General features: G+C 42.0%; 1 protein-coding gene across 6 annotated transcripts in view; it reads left to right on the top strand.

Annotated features, from left to right (window-relative positions):
- The window catches only part of TRIM66 (tripartite motif containing 66), a 59,702-nt gene that overhangs the window by 405 nt on the left and 45,371 nt on the right, over positions 1-13,926 (top strand). Inside the window, exons 2-4 of one of the 6 annotated variants that reach the window (XM_082683013.1) lie at positions 2,153-2,336; positions 2,826-3,012; positions 7,680-7,986. The exons of 2 other annotated variants lie outside the window; for them this stretch is intronic. In XM_082683013.1, coding sequence (XP_082539139.1) covers positions 2,968-3,012; positions 7,680-7,986 — 352 coding nt within the window. In that variant the 5' untranslated portion in view covers positions 2,153-2,336; positions 2,826-2,967. Of the gene's footprint in view, positions 1-167; positions 2,337-2,825; positions 3,013-7,350; positions 7,549-7,679; positions 7,987-13,926 lie in introns of those variants that run through there. 3 more of the 6 variants (XM_082683014.1, XM_082683015.1, XM_082683016.1) reach the window with 3 other exon arrangements.

The following is a 13,926-nucleotide window of genomic DNA, read 5'->3' as shown; positions in this document are numbered from 1 at the left end:
CACCGGCACCTGCTCACCCACACCCGAGGACGCACTCGGTCTTAATTCCACCTTTGCCTTTGTGCAATCATCCTGGGCATCCCCAGTTTGAACAATACTTAATACTTCAGGGATCTATATACCTGGTTGCTTTATGGTCCTTTTAATGCAGACTCGTAAGTACTTTTTTCTAACCACCAAATTTTAATTTTCACTTGAATCTACCTGACATGGCCGTGACCCTCTCTCTCTCGCACCAGGGAACCCCTGCTCAACCTCGAACCTGCGAAACTTCTCTGGCCCATTCAGCCATTGTTGTTTACTTCTCCCACGTGTACCCGCACGCAGTCTCGTAGGCAGCTCTTAATATAATTGTCGACCACATTTATCTTCCCTTCTCCACCAAATTCCGTGGTAGTTCAGGATTATTTTCTTGTATCCACGCACTCCCAGTTCCTGGCATGTAGCAACCTTCAACAAATTAATGTGATTGAATGTACTTACTGTCACCTCACTCAGTGGAAGAGCCATTTCTCAGTCTCAACAGGTGTCCAAAATCCCATTCTTTGAATTACTCTATGTGTGTATCTTCCCTACCCCGTTCCTGTCAGCTAACATGTTTTAGCGAAATATCCTAAATTCTCCCTGACTGATACCTACCTAGCACCCTTACTCTTTCCTTTACAGTCAAGCTCCCCAAAAGAGTAGTCTGAATTCTGTCCATTTGTTGATTTCCCATTCATTGTTTCCTCCGCAGCAATCTAGCCCTCAGGCACACCACTCTGACTCAAATCATCAATTAAAAAATACCAAATTGAGGGCGCCTGGGTGGTTCAGTGGGTTAAGCCTCTGCCTTCTGCTCAGGTCATGATCTCAGGGTCCTGGGATCGAGTCCCACATTGGGCTCTCTGCTCAGCGGGGAGCCTGCTTCCTCCTCCTCCCTCTCTCTGCCTGCCTCTCTGCCTACTTGTAATCTCTCTCTGTCAAATAAATAAATAAAATCTTAAAAACAACAACAACAAATTGAATGGACTCTTCCCATTCCTTTTACCACTCATTCTTTCTGTTGTACTTTACCTCTTTGACTCCTTTTAGAAGCTTCTCTTCTTCATATTTCTCTGGCCATTTCTTAGTCTTTTCAGGTTCTTTTAACTTTATTAATCATTTAAGTGTTGCTATTTTTCAGCCTCTGGTCTTTGCCTCTCTTAACTTTTCACAGTACACAGTCCTTGGGTGAGCTTATTTTGGGTGGCCTCAATTCACATCTCCATTGCTGAGCTCTACACTCCTGTATTTACTTAATCTCTGATTATTATTCCTTGAACATTCTAGAGACAAACCTGGTAAACATATTCAAAGACTTCAGTCTTCTCTGCTCACTGGTGCCTTCTTTATACTATATCTTGGTGAGTGGCACCCTTGTCCACCTAGATAGTGATGTCAGGGAGACCTGAAAATTGTTCCCAAGCCTTCATTTCCCCTAATACACTGTCACCATATCCTTTTGTTCTATATCTCAGATCTGCTTCCTCCTGTTAAGCCCCCAAGCCACTCCCTTCATTAAGACCCTCATCATGTCTCTTGAGTTCAGCAGCCTTCTGTGGCCATCTTGGCTGCATTCTAACCCTCCTCCAATCCATTTATCCTTCACATCTCTGCCAGGTTCATCTTCCCAAAACATGGCTTTCATCCTTTCACTTATTTGATCAAAAAAGTTGGATAGCTCCCTATTACAACAGAATACAGCCCACTTGCCTTTCCAAACTAACCTCAGCTTCTCTTACGGGAGGTTTTTCCTGCAGCCAGACTTGAAACATCTCTTCTGCCTTTTTGCCTGTGCTGGTGCCATTTCTCAGGTCTGTAGTGCTCATCTTCTTCCTGATCAGATATCCTGAATCTTCCTCAGCCTTCAAGGCCCACCTTATATTCTGCTTCTTCCACAATGATAATAGCCAAGTACACCTTGCAGTTTACAAAATGTATTTGCCTGAGAGGTCAGCACTACCAGCACCCTTTTATGAATAAGAATGAGAGAACTGTGGCACTGAAGGTTGAACGACTTGCCAGAGGCTACAAAGCTGTCAAGAGACAGAGCCTGGGTCTACCTAGTCTTTAGTCTTCTCTTTCCAGATCTGTTTTTACCTCAGTGACCACTCCCTCTCTGACCTCACAGCATTATGGTCTTCATCAGTCCTTCAGTCCTTGATTACATACTGCCTGTGACCAGCAGAAAGAGTGGCCTTGAGAGTGGGGGGTGAGACCTAAGAAGAGATCACCCCCTATTTGAATCAGATCTGGCCATTAAGGGCACAAGAGACGAACTGAGCTATCCTTGGGAACATGGTCTATGAATGGAGGTAAGCTGGACAGAGCTCTGGGAATGAAAGGTAACCATCAAGTGTCCTGTAAGGAGGACTAGAGCAAGGACCAAGACTGTCCAGGGGTAGTGGTAGGGTTCTGGGTCATGAGCACTACTTCTGGGTAGTTTTGCCAGCTTCCATGGGTATAGAGGAGCTATATTCTACCCCTCAGGCCATCCATCAGAATGGAAATTCTCCCTGAGTGGACCAGCACTCTGTTGGGTTCTGTGTTCACTTAATGCTCTTCTCATTGGTGGTTTCATCTCCAGGGTAGAGGGCATGCCCTGGGCAATCGTCTGGCTCTGGTTTCTAGAAGGCTCCCTTTCATTCCCAAGGAAATCCTATAGCTTTAACATAAGGCTTATGTGTGTTTTGTCAGTGCAGGTCAGTTTCCCTAGGTTGACTAGCTCTGAGAGAACAAATGAAGTTTGACACCGAGAAGCATTCAGACATTAGGCATTTGGTGACCTGTCCTTCTCCACTCAGGCACACGGAACATGACCCTGAGACTTGACCTCTGAGAGGCCTGCTTCTCTGTGACATCTCTTCTGAAGTAGAGCGTGGCCTTGTGACATCTCAGGCATTTGGGCTCCCCCAGAGAGTCAGGGCCTCAGAAAATACCTGTGAAATGGGCAGAAGGGAGATGATGCCAGGCAGCAACCTGGCGAGACAGGTAAATGTGCTGAACTTTTTGGTACCCCAGACCTTTCTCCAGGGGACCTTATGAACACACCCCCACCCTGAAGAGGGCCCTGTGATCCTTCTTTCTTCCTCTCCCCTCTGGGTTCCTGAGTTCTCAGCAGTCCTTCCGACAGCAACCACAAAATGGGTGGATCCAGTTTACTTGCACTCCGTCTTTAGGTTCAGACATTTGGAAATAATATGTTGCTTTCCTTTTTCAAGTAGAGGATTGTTCATTTAAGATGGGAAGAGCCAGGGTTTCTGTTCTTTTTAAGTGAGAATGCTGGAAAAACTGAGAAATCCAAATTTATTTCAGAAAGGATTTTTAAGAACTGCATATAATAGAAAAGTCAGTGAAACATTAAAGAAAATGTAAAAAAAAAATAAACATCTTGAATCACAATACCTTACAATGTTCTTTTTATGTCTGAATATTACCTTTCATGGAAAAATAGCTACCTACAAAGCTGATGATTGTAGTACACAAATCCTTTTGTATTCTGCTTTTCATTTGATATCATGACATTTTTCTGAATCACTACCTGGTCTTCATGATTATTATTATTAATAGCTTAAGACTAATTTATCTTCAGCAGATACTATAATTTACCAAGCCATTTTCTCCTGTTTTTGTTGTTGTTGTTATTCTTATCATGTCCTCTGCTATCAGTGATGCAGTGAACATTTGTGTGTATGTGGTTTTTTTATTCTATTGAATAACTTGTTTAGGGTAAATTCCCAGGAGTGAGATGGCTGTATTATAGGGTATGAATATTTTTATAATTCATTTTATGCTGTTTTTTTCCCCCCAAATGGATTGTAGTAATTTATGCACCAGTAGTATGTATAGTTACCACTTTCAACTACCAGGTTCAGGTGGTTTTGTTGCTGTTGTTTGTTTTGTTTTTGTTGTGGTTGTTTTTGCCTCTATAAGTAGTTGTTGATATATGGCAATATGGCATTTGGAGGAAAATCCACAGGACCACAGGGTTGTCTTCAGCACAAAGTAAAATAATCTAATTTCCGAGAGTCTTTCTGTACTGTGTTGAATAGATTTTTAAAAAATATCATGTTACGGGGCACCTGGGTGGCTCAGTGGTTTAAAGCCTCTGCTTTCAGCTCAGGTCATGATCCCAGGGTCCTGGAATCGAGCCCCGCATTGGGCTCTTTGCTCAGCGGGGAGCCTGCTTCCCCTCCCCTCTCTCTGCCTGCCTCTCTGCCTACTTGTGATCTCTGCCTGTCAAATAAATAAATAAAACCTTAAAAAAACATATCATGGTAATACATGGAAAATGCATTCCTAGAGTTTTGTTGGAAGCTAGGATGGAAAACCTTGCTGCCATTAAACTCAGAATAACAAAATGTGAAGAGAGGAATTTGTGTACATTAGAGGGCAGTTTATCCAATAGCACAATAAATAAGGGCTTAAATACTTGGGTTTTCGTTTAATTTCAAATGATAAAATTAGCAGAAGGAACACAGAAGTTTGGGGTCCTTTCCCAGCTAGCCAAATGATATTGAACAAACAGCATATTCTCTTTGGATCTTATTTTTCTTGTTGAAAAATGCTGAGATTCATTCTTTCATTTTAGAAATATTTATTGAGTGCATGCTATGTTCAGACACTATATATGCCTGTCAGGTAGTGAGGAGCAAGGACAAGGGTGAACAAGAAAGACTAAGTCATGTCCTAGGACTGTGTCCGAAGAGACAGTAAACAAGTACACAGGTAATAATGTCGCATTCAACACCGTCTAGCTCAAGTGGATGTTTTCTCATTACCTAGTGTGTCTCTCTCCCCATTTTTGCCTGAAGTACTTGTTTTGATGATTAATTTTGTTCTCTCCTACCCATGCAAACAGTCTTTGGAAATTCTTACTCCCAGTGTGACATGGAATGACTTGCTCTGCCATTCCTTGGCCAGGTTGTAGAAACCCTCAGATCAGGCTGTAAGGTGTTAAAAGGAGGGATTTGTAGCAAGGTAATGTTATATGAGAGGTTTTCTGTCCTTCCAGACTTTCACATAATGTTCATTTAGTCCATGTTTGTCTGGGACTTAAAGCAGAGGTCACAGGCTAATGACTGGTATGTTTTGTTTGACTCATGCTGTTTTCTCATGTTTTTGAAATGTAATTAGTTGCCAGTGTTTGTGAGTTTAAGTAAAAATGTGGATTTCTGACATTTTGGAAAACTAAGGTTTGACAACACTGGACCCACATTCTTTTAGGTGGAACTATTTGTATGGCTAGCCCCTGTGAGCATTTGAATTTGCTACCCCTGCCTTCCTCTATCCTCTATCCTCTTCCGCAGGTCAGAGGAGATAGGAAGGAGAGGGAAGAGCTAAGGTGTAGTGAAAAGCAGCCAGAGGAAGGGGGTAGAAGTTCAGTCCTTTGGAACCCCCCAATCCTCAAATCAGAGACTCCATTTCTTGGCCATGCCTTTAATTTAAACCTTATCCTCATAGAGTTACTTCAGTTGGTTTTCTAAGACATAAATGAAATATTTATTTGTATACTCATCCCGAGTAGTACCCACTGGTGTTGGAAAGCCATGCCACCACATTGAATCCCCAGAGTAATTATTTAAAGCCTAATGCCGCAGTTCTGAAGGTGCTGTCTATAGACCGATGACAGGTGGTGGGGGCATGGGGGTGGTCCCTGAGACTTCTGTTAGTGTCCATGGGGTCACAGGTATCCGCAAGTGTCCATAGCATCAAAAACATTTTCATAATAATATTAAGATGTTATCTGCCCTTTTCGCTGGGTTGGCATTCACTCTGGTGCCAAAGGAAAAACCAAAGATGGTGTGTAAAAAGCCAAAGATGCTGGTACAAGTTATGCTGTTCTTCACTGCCAGGCATTTGCAGGAAAAGAGAGAGAAAGGAAAGAGAAGGGAGTCTCACTTAGGAGTGTCCATGACGAAGCAGTAAATAGTTTACTACGTTTCAGTCCTTGAATACATGTTTTTAATATTCCGTGTGAAGAAACTGGAAGAATGCATAAAGCACTTCTACTTATCAAAGAGAGGAACTGCACATGTGCTGTAGTGTGAGTTGCAAGCTGAACTAGCCTGTTTTTTGTTTTTGTTTTTGTATGACACCAGTTTTACTTGAAAGAACAACTGACAGACTGTGGTTATTCAACCTTGGGAATCTGGCAGGTATTTTCTCAAAAATGAAGTGAGCCTGTCATTTCAAGGAAAAAACCCGACAGTATTTGTTGCCAATGATAAAATTAGAGTTCCCAGCAAAAATTAGAATTCTGGTAAAGGTATTCTGAGTCTGACATCTTTATTTGAGTCTGACATCTTCCTTGTAAAGAATTTTTCAGTAAGATTTGAGGCAATGTCAAAGAGTGTGATGTTTTGTTATTGTCTAATGAAACGTCAGTACTCAGAGCATCTGCATAAGTCATTTAACCAGTATTTTCCAAATGGCAAATGCTTGGTGTTATAAAATGATGCCTGAGTAAAAGAACAGTTCACAGTGCAAGATAGGACAGTGGATTTTAATGTAACAGGGTAAGAAATGTTCACTGATGTAGTTTCAGACTCCACATAGCAACCAGCCTTTAAGAAACTACTACTTGTAGAATCAAAGAATGTGCACAGTTACCTGACAAGGCTATTAAACATAGCCATATTTTTTTCTAACTGTGCAGCCCCATGAGGCTGGATTTTCCTCATACACTATAAACAAAACAACACAGAGTGGATTGACTGAAGAAGGAGGTATAGGATTCCATTTGTCTCCTATTAAGACAGATATTAATGAGGTTTGCAAAAAGGAAAAATGATGTCACTCTTCTTACTAAATTTATTGTTTTGAAAATAGTTAATTTTTTCCCAAAAAAAGTACGTTATTCAGGTTGACATGTAATAGGTTTATTGTTTTTGCATGAATTAATAGTTTTAATTTTCTCAGTTTTCATTTATAATATGGTAAATAGTAATAGATAGAACCCAAATAAATAAAATCTCTCTGGGGTCCTGAATAATTAAAAAACATAAAGGGGTTTGAGACCAAAGAGTTTGGTATTCTCAAAGCCTAATGAAATGAACTCAGCCACACTTAAACCTTCTAAGACAGACTGCCCTTACCTCCATGGGGCTACTGTGCTGCCCTGTGCTAAATAAGTGTGAAGTCTGATTTTGAATTTGAACTTTGCTATTTACCACCTGTCTTTGTACAATTACCCAGCCTCTCTGAACCTCAGCTTCCCCAGCCTGTCCCTCATGGCTTTATTTAATTTGTGAAAGTATCATAATGCCTATCTCCAAGAATACTTGTGAGGACTGATGAAGCATAGGAAGCACAGGAAACCCCTGGCATATACTTGGCTTTTAATGCATTTCCTTCTCTTTTCCAAAATGAAATTTCAGCTCAAGCCTGTCCACTAATAAAGAGAAGCACAGGTAGATACTGGACACTTTTGAAAGTAAACAAACCCTGTAAGAAGCACACAATCTAGCAGACCTCTGCCACTTTGCTTCCTACAGCGGAGATGCTGGACTCTCTCTTTGGGCTCAGGTGAGGGTGTGAGGCTGAGGCCTGAAGGCTACAAGGCACGAGCCTCCAGCTCTCTGAGTCCTCCCTGGCCTGTTCAGGAACATCCCCCTCCCAAAAGAAATGAGTCACTCTGCTTTGTGCTTCACTTACAGGGAGTGGAGCTTGCTCGCTCTACACACTGCTTCACACCTGAGGATATCTCTGGAAGAGCCCCGGTCCCGGGCATGAGCATGGGCACCAATATGGGCATGAGGTTTATGTGGCTGCCGCTAGTTGACCAGAAACACAGGAGTGGTCAGATGGAGGCCCTGGTACAGACCTGTTCAGTGTGCCGACAGGACCTGCACGATATGGGGGCCCGGTTTCTACCCTGCCAGCATTTGCTCTGTAAAGGCTGCTTCCAGGGTTTGATCCAGGAACTGAGGCAGGTGGCCAAGGTTCTCGGGTCTGTCCCAGATGGTAAGTACAAAAGAAAAGCGCCACTGGTTCCCCTCCTTCCACATAACTGGTCTCTTCCTGTTTCATAGGAACTGAATTTCAGGAGTAGAAAGAATCAGAATTTAAATGCCCAAGGGATACTCGTTGCCAAACACAATTCTTTGGGGAATCTGTGAGACAAAGGAATCCTCTTGATGCCTACTATATCTATTTTGTAAGCTGGGACTTTGCATGTTTGGGATTTCCTTGAGTTGGTAGCAAACTGAGAAACCTGGGAAGGTGTTGATTCAAGGTTTGGCTCACTCCCCAGATGGAGAGGATGCTGTCCTGATTCCGAGGCGGAGGGAGAGCTGCTGCCCCGCTAGGATTGGTTGGGAACTAACTTTGAACAGACTCTCTTGGACTAGTGAACCATTCACCATTTAAGTCACCACCAGGCAGGAGGAGCTTGTGTCTTGCACCTGAATATCAGGTTTCCTAGGGAACAATCTCGTTGAGGACTGTGAGTCCTTGGAGATGTGAACTAGGACTCTTCAGCTCAGCATTCGAGTACAGGCCTGTAACAGAGATGTAGTCTCTGTTGGAGGAACTTGGAGGATGAGAAAGTCTAACAAGTTGTGAATGTTTAGAAACATCATCTCTGTTTTGTTGTCTGTAGTATTATTAAAGTGATTTGTAGCCAAAGGCTAGGCATACAAATTTGAGGTATTACAACAGCCCAGTTGTCTTTAGCTATGAATTTGGGGCCTTCTGAACTCTTGGGCAAACTGTATGACCTCCCTGAGCTCTTTTGTGAGTTTGGAGCCCAGGAAAGATGATCTAGTTTGATTTTTAAAATTAAAATCTGATTTTTAAACTTAAATTTAGTCCTTCCTTAAACTTTTAATTTTAACTTACACGTCTTACTCTATTTATAAATGTAGCAAATTTTAACAATCACTTTAAAATTTTTAAATCACTTTTATTGGGGCGCCTGGGTGGCTCAGTGGGTTAAGCCTCCACTTTCGGCTCCGGTCATGATCTCAGGGTCCTGGGATCAAGCCCCGCATCAGGCTCTCTGCTTGGCATGGTGCCTGCTTCCCCCCGTTCTCTGCCTACTTGTGCCTGCCTCTCTGCCTACTTGTGATCTCTGTCTGTCATATAAATAAATAAAGTCTTTTTTAAAAAATCACTTTTAAGGGGGGTGGGGTTATGGACATTGGGGAGGGTATGTGCTTTGGTGAGTGCTGTGAAGTGTGTAAACCTGGCGATTCACAGACCTGTACCCCTGCGGATAAAAATATATGTTTATAAAAAATAAAAAAATTTTTAAAAATAACTTTTATTTATAAACCTAGCTAATATTTGCTTTTATAAATTAAATGTTTTTTATTTTCTTTTTAAAATATTTCAGTTGTCTAGCAAATAATTGTTGGAATTTACACTTGGAAATCTTATAAGTTAAATTTATAAGCATGGTGAATCTTAAATATGTCTTAAAATGCTCCAGCATTGTTGGGTGAATATCCAGAATATATAAAGACCTTCTCCAACTAAACAATAAAAAGCAATCTAACTTAAAAATGGGAAAAGGATTTGAATGGACATTTCTCCAAATAAGATATACAAATGGCCCATAAGCACACAAAAAGATGCTCAACATCACTAATCTTTAGGGAGATACAAATCAAAATCACAAGATGCCACCTCACGTCCATTAGGATGGCTACTATTAAGAAAAAAGAACAGAAAATAACAAGTGTTGTGAGGACATGGAGAAATTGGAATCCTGTACACTATTGGTGGGAGTATAAAATGGTACATCCTCTGTAGAAAACACTATGGCCATTCCTCCAAAAAATTAAAAAATGAAATTACCAAAAGCAGGGACTCAAGGAGATATTTGTATACCTGTGTTCATAGCTGCATTAATCTCATGGCCAAAGGTGGAAGCAATCCAAGTGTTCATCAACAGACGAATGGCTGAACAAAATGTGGTATATACATACAGTGGAATATTATTTAGCCTTAATAAGGAAGAAAATTCTGACACATGCTACAACAGGAATGGCCATTGAGAACACTATGCTAAAATAAGCCAGTTACAAAAAGACAAATAGAAGGTGCCTGGGTGGCTCAGTAGGTTAAAGCCTCTGCCTTCGGCTCAGCTCATGATTCCAGGGTCCTGGGATCGAGCCCCACATCAGGCTCTCTGCTTGCCAAGGAGCCGGCTTCCCCATCTCTCTCTCTGCCTGCCTCTCTGCCTACTTGTGATCTCTGTCAAATAAATAAATCTTAAACAACAACAACAAAAAGACAAATAGTCTATGATTCTATTTGCATGATGTACCTTGAGTAGTGAAGTCACAGATACAGAAGATAGCCTGGTTGTTGCCAGGGGCTGGGGAACAAGGCAGGGAACAGAGAGTTGTTGTATAATGGTATAGAGTTTAAGTTTTGCCTACATTTTAACTGGGATTTTTTGGTTGTTGTTGTTGAGTTGTAGGAATTTTTTTAAACATTTTATGGGTACTAGATCCTTATCAGATATATGATTTGTAAATATTTTCTGTTATTTCAGGTTGTCTTTTTGTTCTGTTAATAGTGTTCTTTGATGCACAAAAGTTTTTAATTTTGCTAAGTACAATTTATCTATTTTTGCTTTCATTGATGTCCTAACCATGAAATTCTTGCCAAATCCATTGTGATGAAGCTTTCCCCCTGTGTTTTCTAAGGGCTTTCTAGTTTAACTCTTATGCTTAAGTCTTTGATCTCATTTAGGATTTTTAAAATGAACTAATGATGCATGTTTCAAGTCTTTGTATGACTCTGAAGTCAGAAAACTAAATCATGCTAATGACAATTATTTGAATTATACTGTTCATTCACCAAGTTATTCTGAGTGTAATGGAGAATAAAAACATTAGCTTTGGTGTCAATATGTGTGGGCATGAGTGTGAGGTCTAATCTGCCTGCCACTTACTAGTTGTGCAGCTTGGGCAAGTTTTCTCACCTAGAATGTGAGGATGGTGATAGTAGTATTTATCGTACAGGATTTTTAGGAAGATTAAATGATCATGTACATGTAGAACATTCTGTACTGCTCATAGGAGATAGTAAGAAGCTTAGAAACTTAACAAAATACTATTATTTAGAACTTTTGCAACTGAAGTAGAAAAAAAATTGGTCAGATGTGAATATGTTTGATTCGGAACAAATCAATTTCTTAAATATGTGGCATCTTATATTCTTATATTCTTATATCTTATATCTTATTTATATTCTTTAGTCTGTCCTGTGACCTGGCCAGGCCATTGTTACCTTCCATATTTGCATTTATGGGTGAAGAGTAGAATCAGCTTCTCTGACTTCTTGGGAGATTTTAGGACTCTATGCTGTGTGGGTGTTTGTTGGTTTATCTGCCTGTGTATGTCTGTCTTCTTTGTGGGTATTTGACTTCTATGTACTGGGTTCTTTGGCATTAGGGTATAGAGATGAAAAGACAGGGCCCTTGCCTTCAAGGAACTCCTGTTCTGTTGAAGGGCAGAGAACTAGACATATAATAATATGGTGTGGTATGGATGTGAAGAGAAGATTGTAAAGTTCAGGCAAAGAGGGGCGCCTGGGTGGCTTAGTCGGTCGGCTCAGGTCATGATCTCAGGGTCCTGGGATTGAGCCCTGCATTGGGCTCCCTGTTCAGTGGAGAGCCTGCTTCTCCCTCTCCCACTGCCTGCCACTCCCCCTGCTTGTGCCTGCTCTCTTTCTGTGTCTACTAAATAAATAAAATTTTACAAAAAAAAAAAAAAAAAGTTCAGGCAAGGAAGCAAACCTCCGGGAGGTTCTCCATGGACCAGACTGGTATATATCAGTTGCTCACTGAATGTTTTTGGAAGAACTGAAAGAATGGTACCCAAATGAGCTGTCTCATGAAAATGAGAGGAGAGCTGTCATCTATCTCTAGTTAGTCTAGTGAGAAACCCAATACCTGAATTTGATTTCTGGTCCTTAATTTGAGATAACCTGCTTGGGATCTGGTTCTTTGGAAAGAGCATTTAGTACTGCCACTTTATCCAGCAGAGCAGGGGCCCAGACTTGCTAAAACACTTGTCCTACTTCTGCCAGTTTGGGGTTTTCAAAAGTAAAACATGGGAAAGAGCTAGAGAGGAGATGGGTAGAAGCTAAAGTATAAATAGGCCCATCAGTGCCTCCAGCCAGGTGGGCCAACAGTGCATGGGGTAAGTCCACTTCCATAAATCCAAGTCTGCTGGTTGCTGGGAGAGCTGAGCATTGCTGTGTGCATGGGCCCAGGGGCCGTCCAGCTGATTCTCAACTCTGATCCCTGGGGGAGCCTCCCTGGGGCCTGCACGTCTGCACTAGGGGAGGCATCTGATTTAACTGCACTGGGCCTTTCATCTCTACCTCTCCACAGCCCAATACAGAACCTGACACAGGATGAGGGCTTCAGTGAATATTTCTTGAACAAATGATTGAATCAGTGAATCCGCAGAGATCTCCTGTGGCTCTTACATGGAAGGCACACTGTTCCACTTGTGACATTGCCCTTTCTGTTTCTCAGGTTGCCAGGGGCAAACATGTTTATCAAGCACCTGCTGGTTGGCAGACACTATACTGGGTGCTTGTGCCTATATCATCTTTTTAAAACCGTGCAACGACCCTGTAATTAGGTATTATTCCCATTATATGAAAACCCTGGGTATCATGAATATGTGGGGTCTCAAGTTTAAAACAACTTGTTGTAATTGCTACGTCAGGTCAAACCTCTCTTAGAAGCTTGTGATCAGCCCTGTAAGCACTCAGCTTAGGGGAAGATTTCACGTGGAATCCCTGAACGGATGGGGAGATTCCATGGAGAATCTTTGCGGAAAGAACCAGCACTGCAGCCCGAGTCCTCAGGTGCACATCTTTAATGTGGCCATGGCCTTGCGGAGATTTTCCCCAGCAGCTCTGTCACACTAGGAAATGTGTCTGTGTTAGGGCTCTGCTAAGGCAACCAGAGGGGCAAGGTCTTCAAAAGCTAGTGATGGGGACAAGAGCGAAGGCAGCAATGTTCTGAGCACACAGTGGCTTAGCTGTGCAGTGGGATGACTGGAGCTGCAGACTCTGTACAGAATGCCTGAGAATGGGAGATGGGTGTACCCAGCCCACTAGAGTCAATATACATGGGACTCTGCTTCTCAGCCTAACTGAACATGGTCCCAGGTCAGACTCTATGGAGAAGTCAGCCACAGAGTTGCAAAGTGATACTTAAAATGTAGCAAGCTCTGAAGGGAGTTGGCTGCCTGAAACTGACATTTACGATGCACTGCATTTGTCTTCAAAATTCTCAGGACCCCTATAACTCTATAGGAGTTAACTCTATAACTCTAGTTGTTGTTTTAAGGGAGAAGGGCAATTAATTGGCTATTTCCTACCCCATGTAAGAAGGAACATTGTATTTCCTTTTCAAATCTACTAAAGATAAATCCTAGTGGAGAGACCTCGATTCTGATATCACAGTTTTAGCATCTACTTGTTTAGTATCTTACATTTTGATGTGGGTAATGTGGGAGATGTGGGCAGAGCCCTGGTCTAGACATCATGGCCCTTGGAGCTCAGTCTGGACTCTGGCACTAATTGACTGTGCAATTTCAGGTCTTCTCTGGCTTTCAGGGCTGGACTTGAAGAGCTCGGAGAACACCAAATAACCATCATGGCCTCATGCTTCCTGAAGCTAATTTGGGTAACAACATGTCTCTTATAAGCCACAGATGCTGAAAGGGGGGGCAATCTCTGTCCCTCAGTGGGCAAGCCTTGGGACTTTGGGAAGATCTGAAGAGAGGGAACTGATGCAAGATGCTACAACCTCAGAGTCAGAGAAAGAAATGATGATCTTAATGAGAGCTCAGCTGGAGGGGCTCTAATGGCCTCGGGTGAGGGTGGGAGGCAGGGGGATGAGAGCTCAGCTATAGGAGCCTGGAAGGC

Source organism: Mustela nivalis (assembly GCF_964662115.1).
Source record: "Mustela nivalis genome assembly, chromosome: 9".
NCBI classification, from domain to species: domain Eukaryota; kingdom Metazoa; phylum Chordata; class Mammalia; order Carnivora; family Mustelidae; genus Mustela; species Mustela nivalis.
This window is presented reverse-complemented; position numbering and strand designations above follow the sequence as displayed.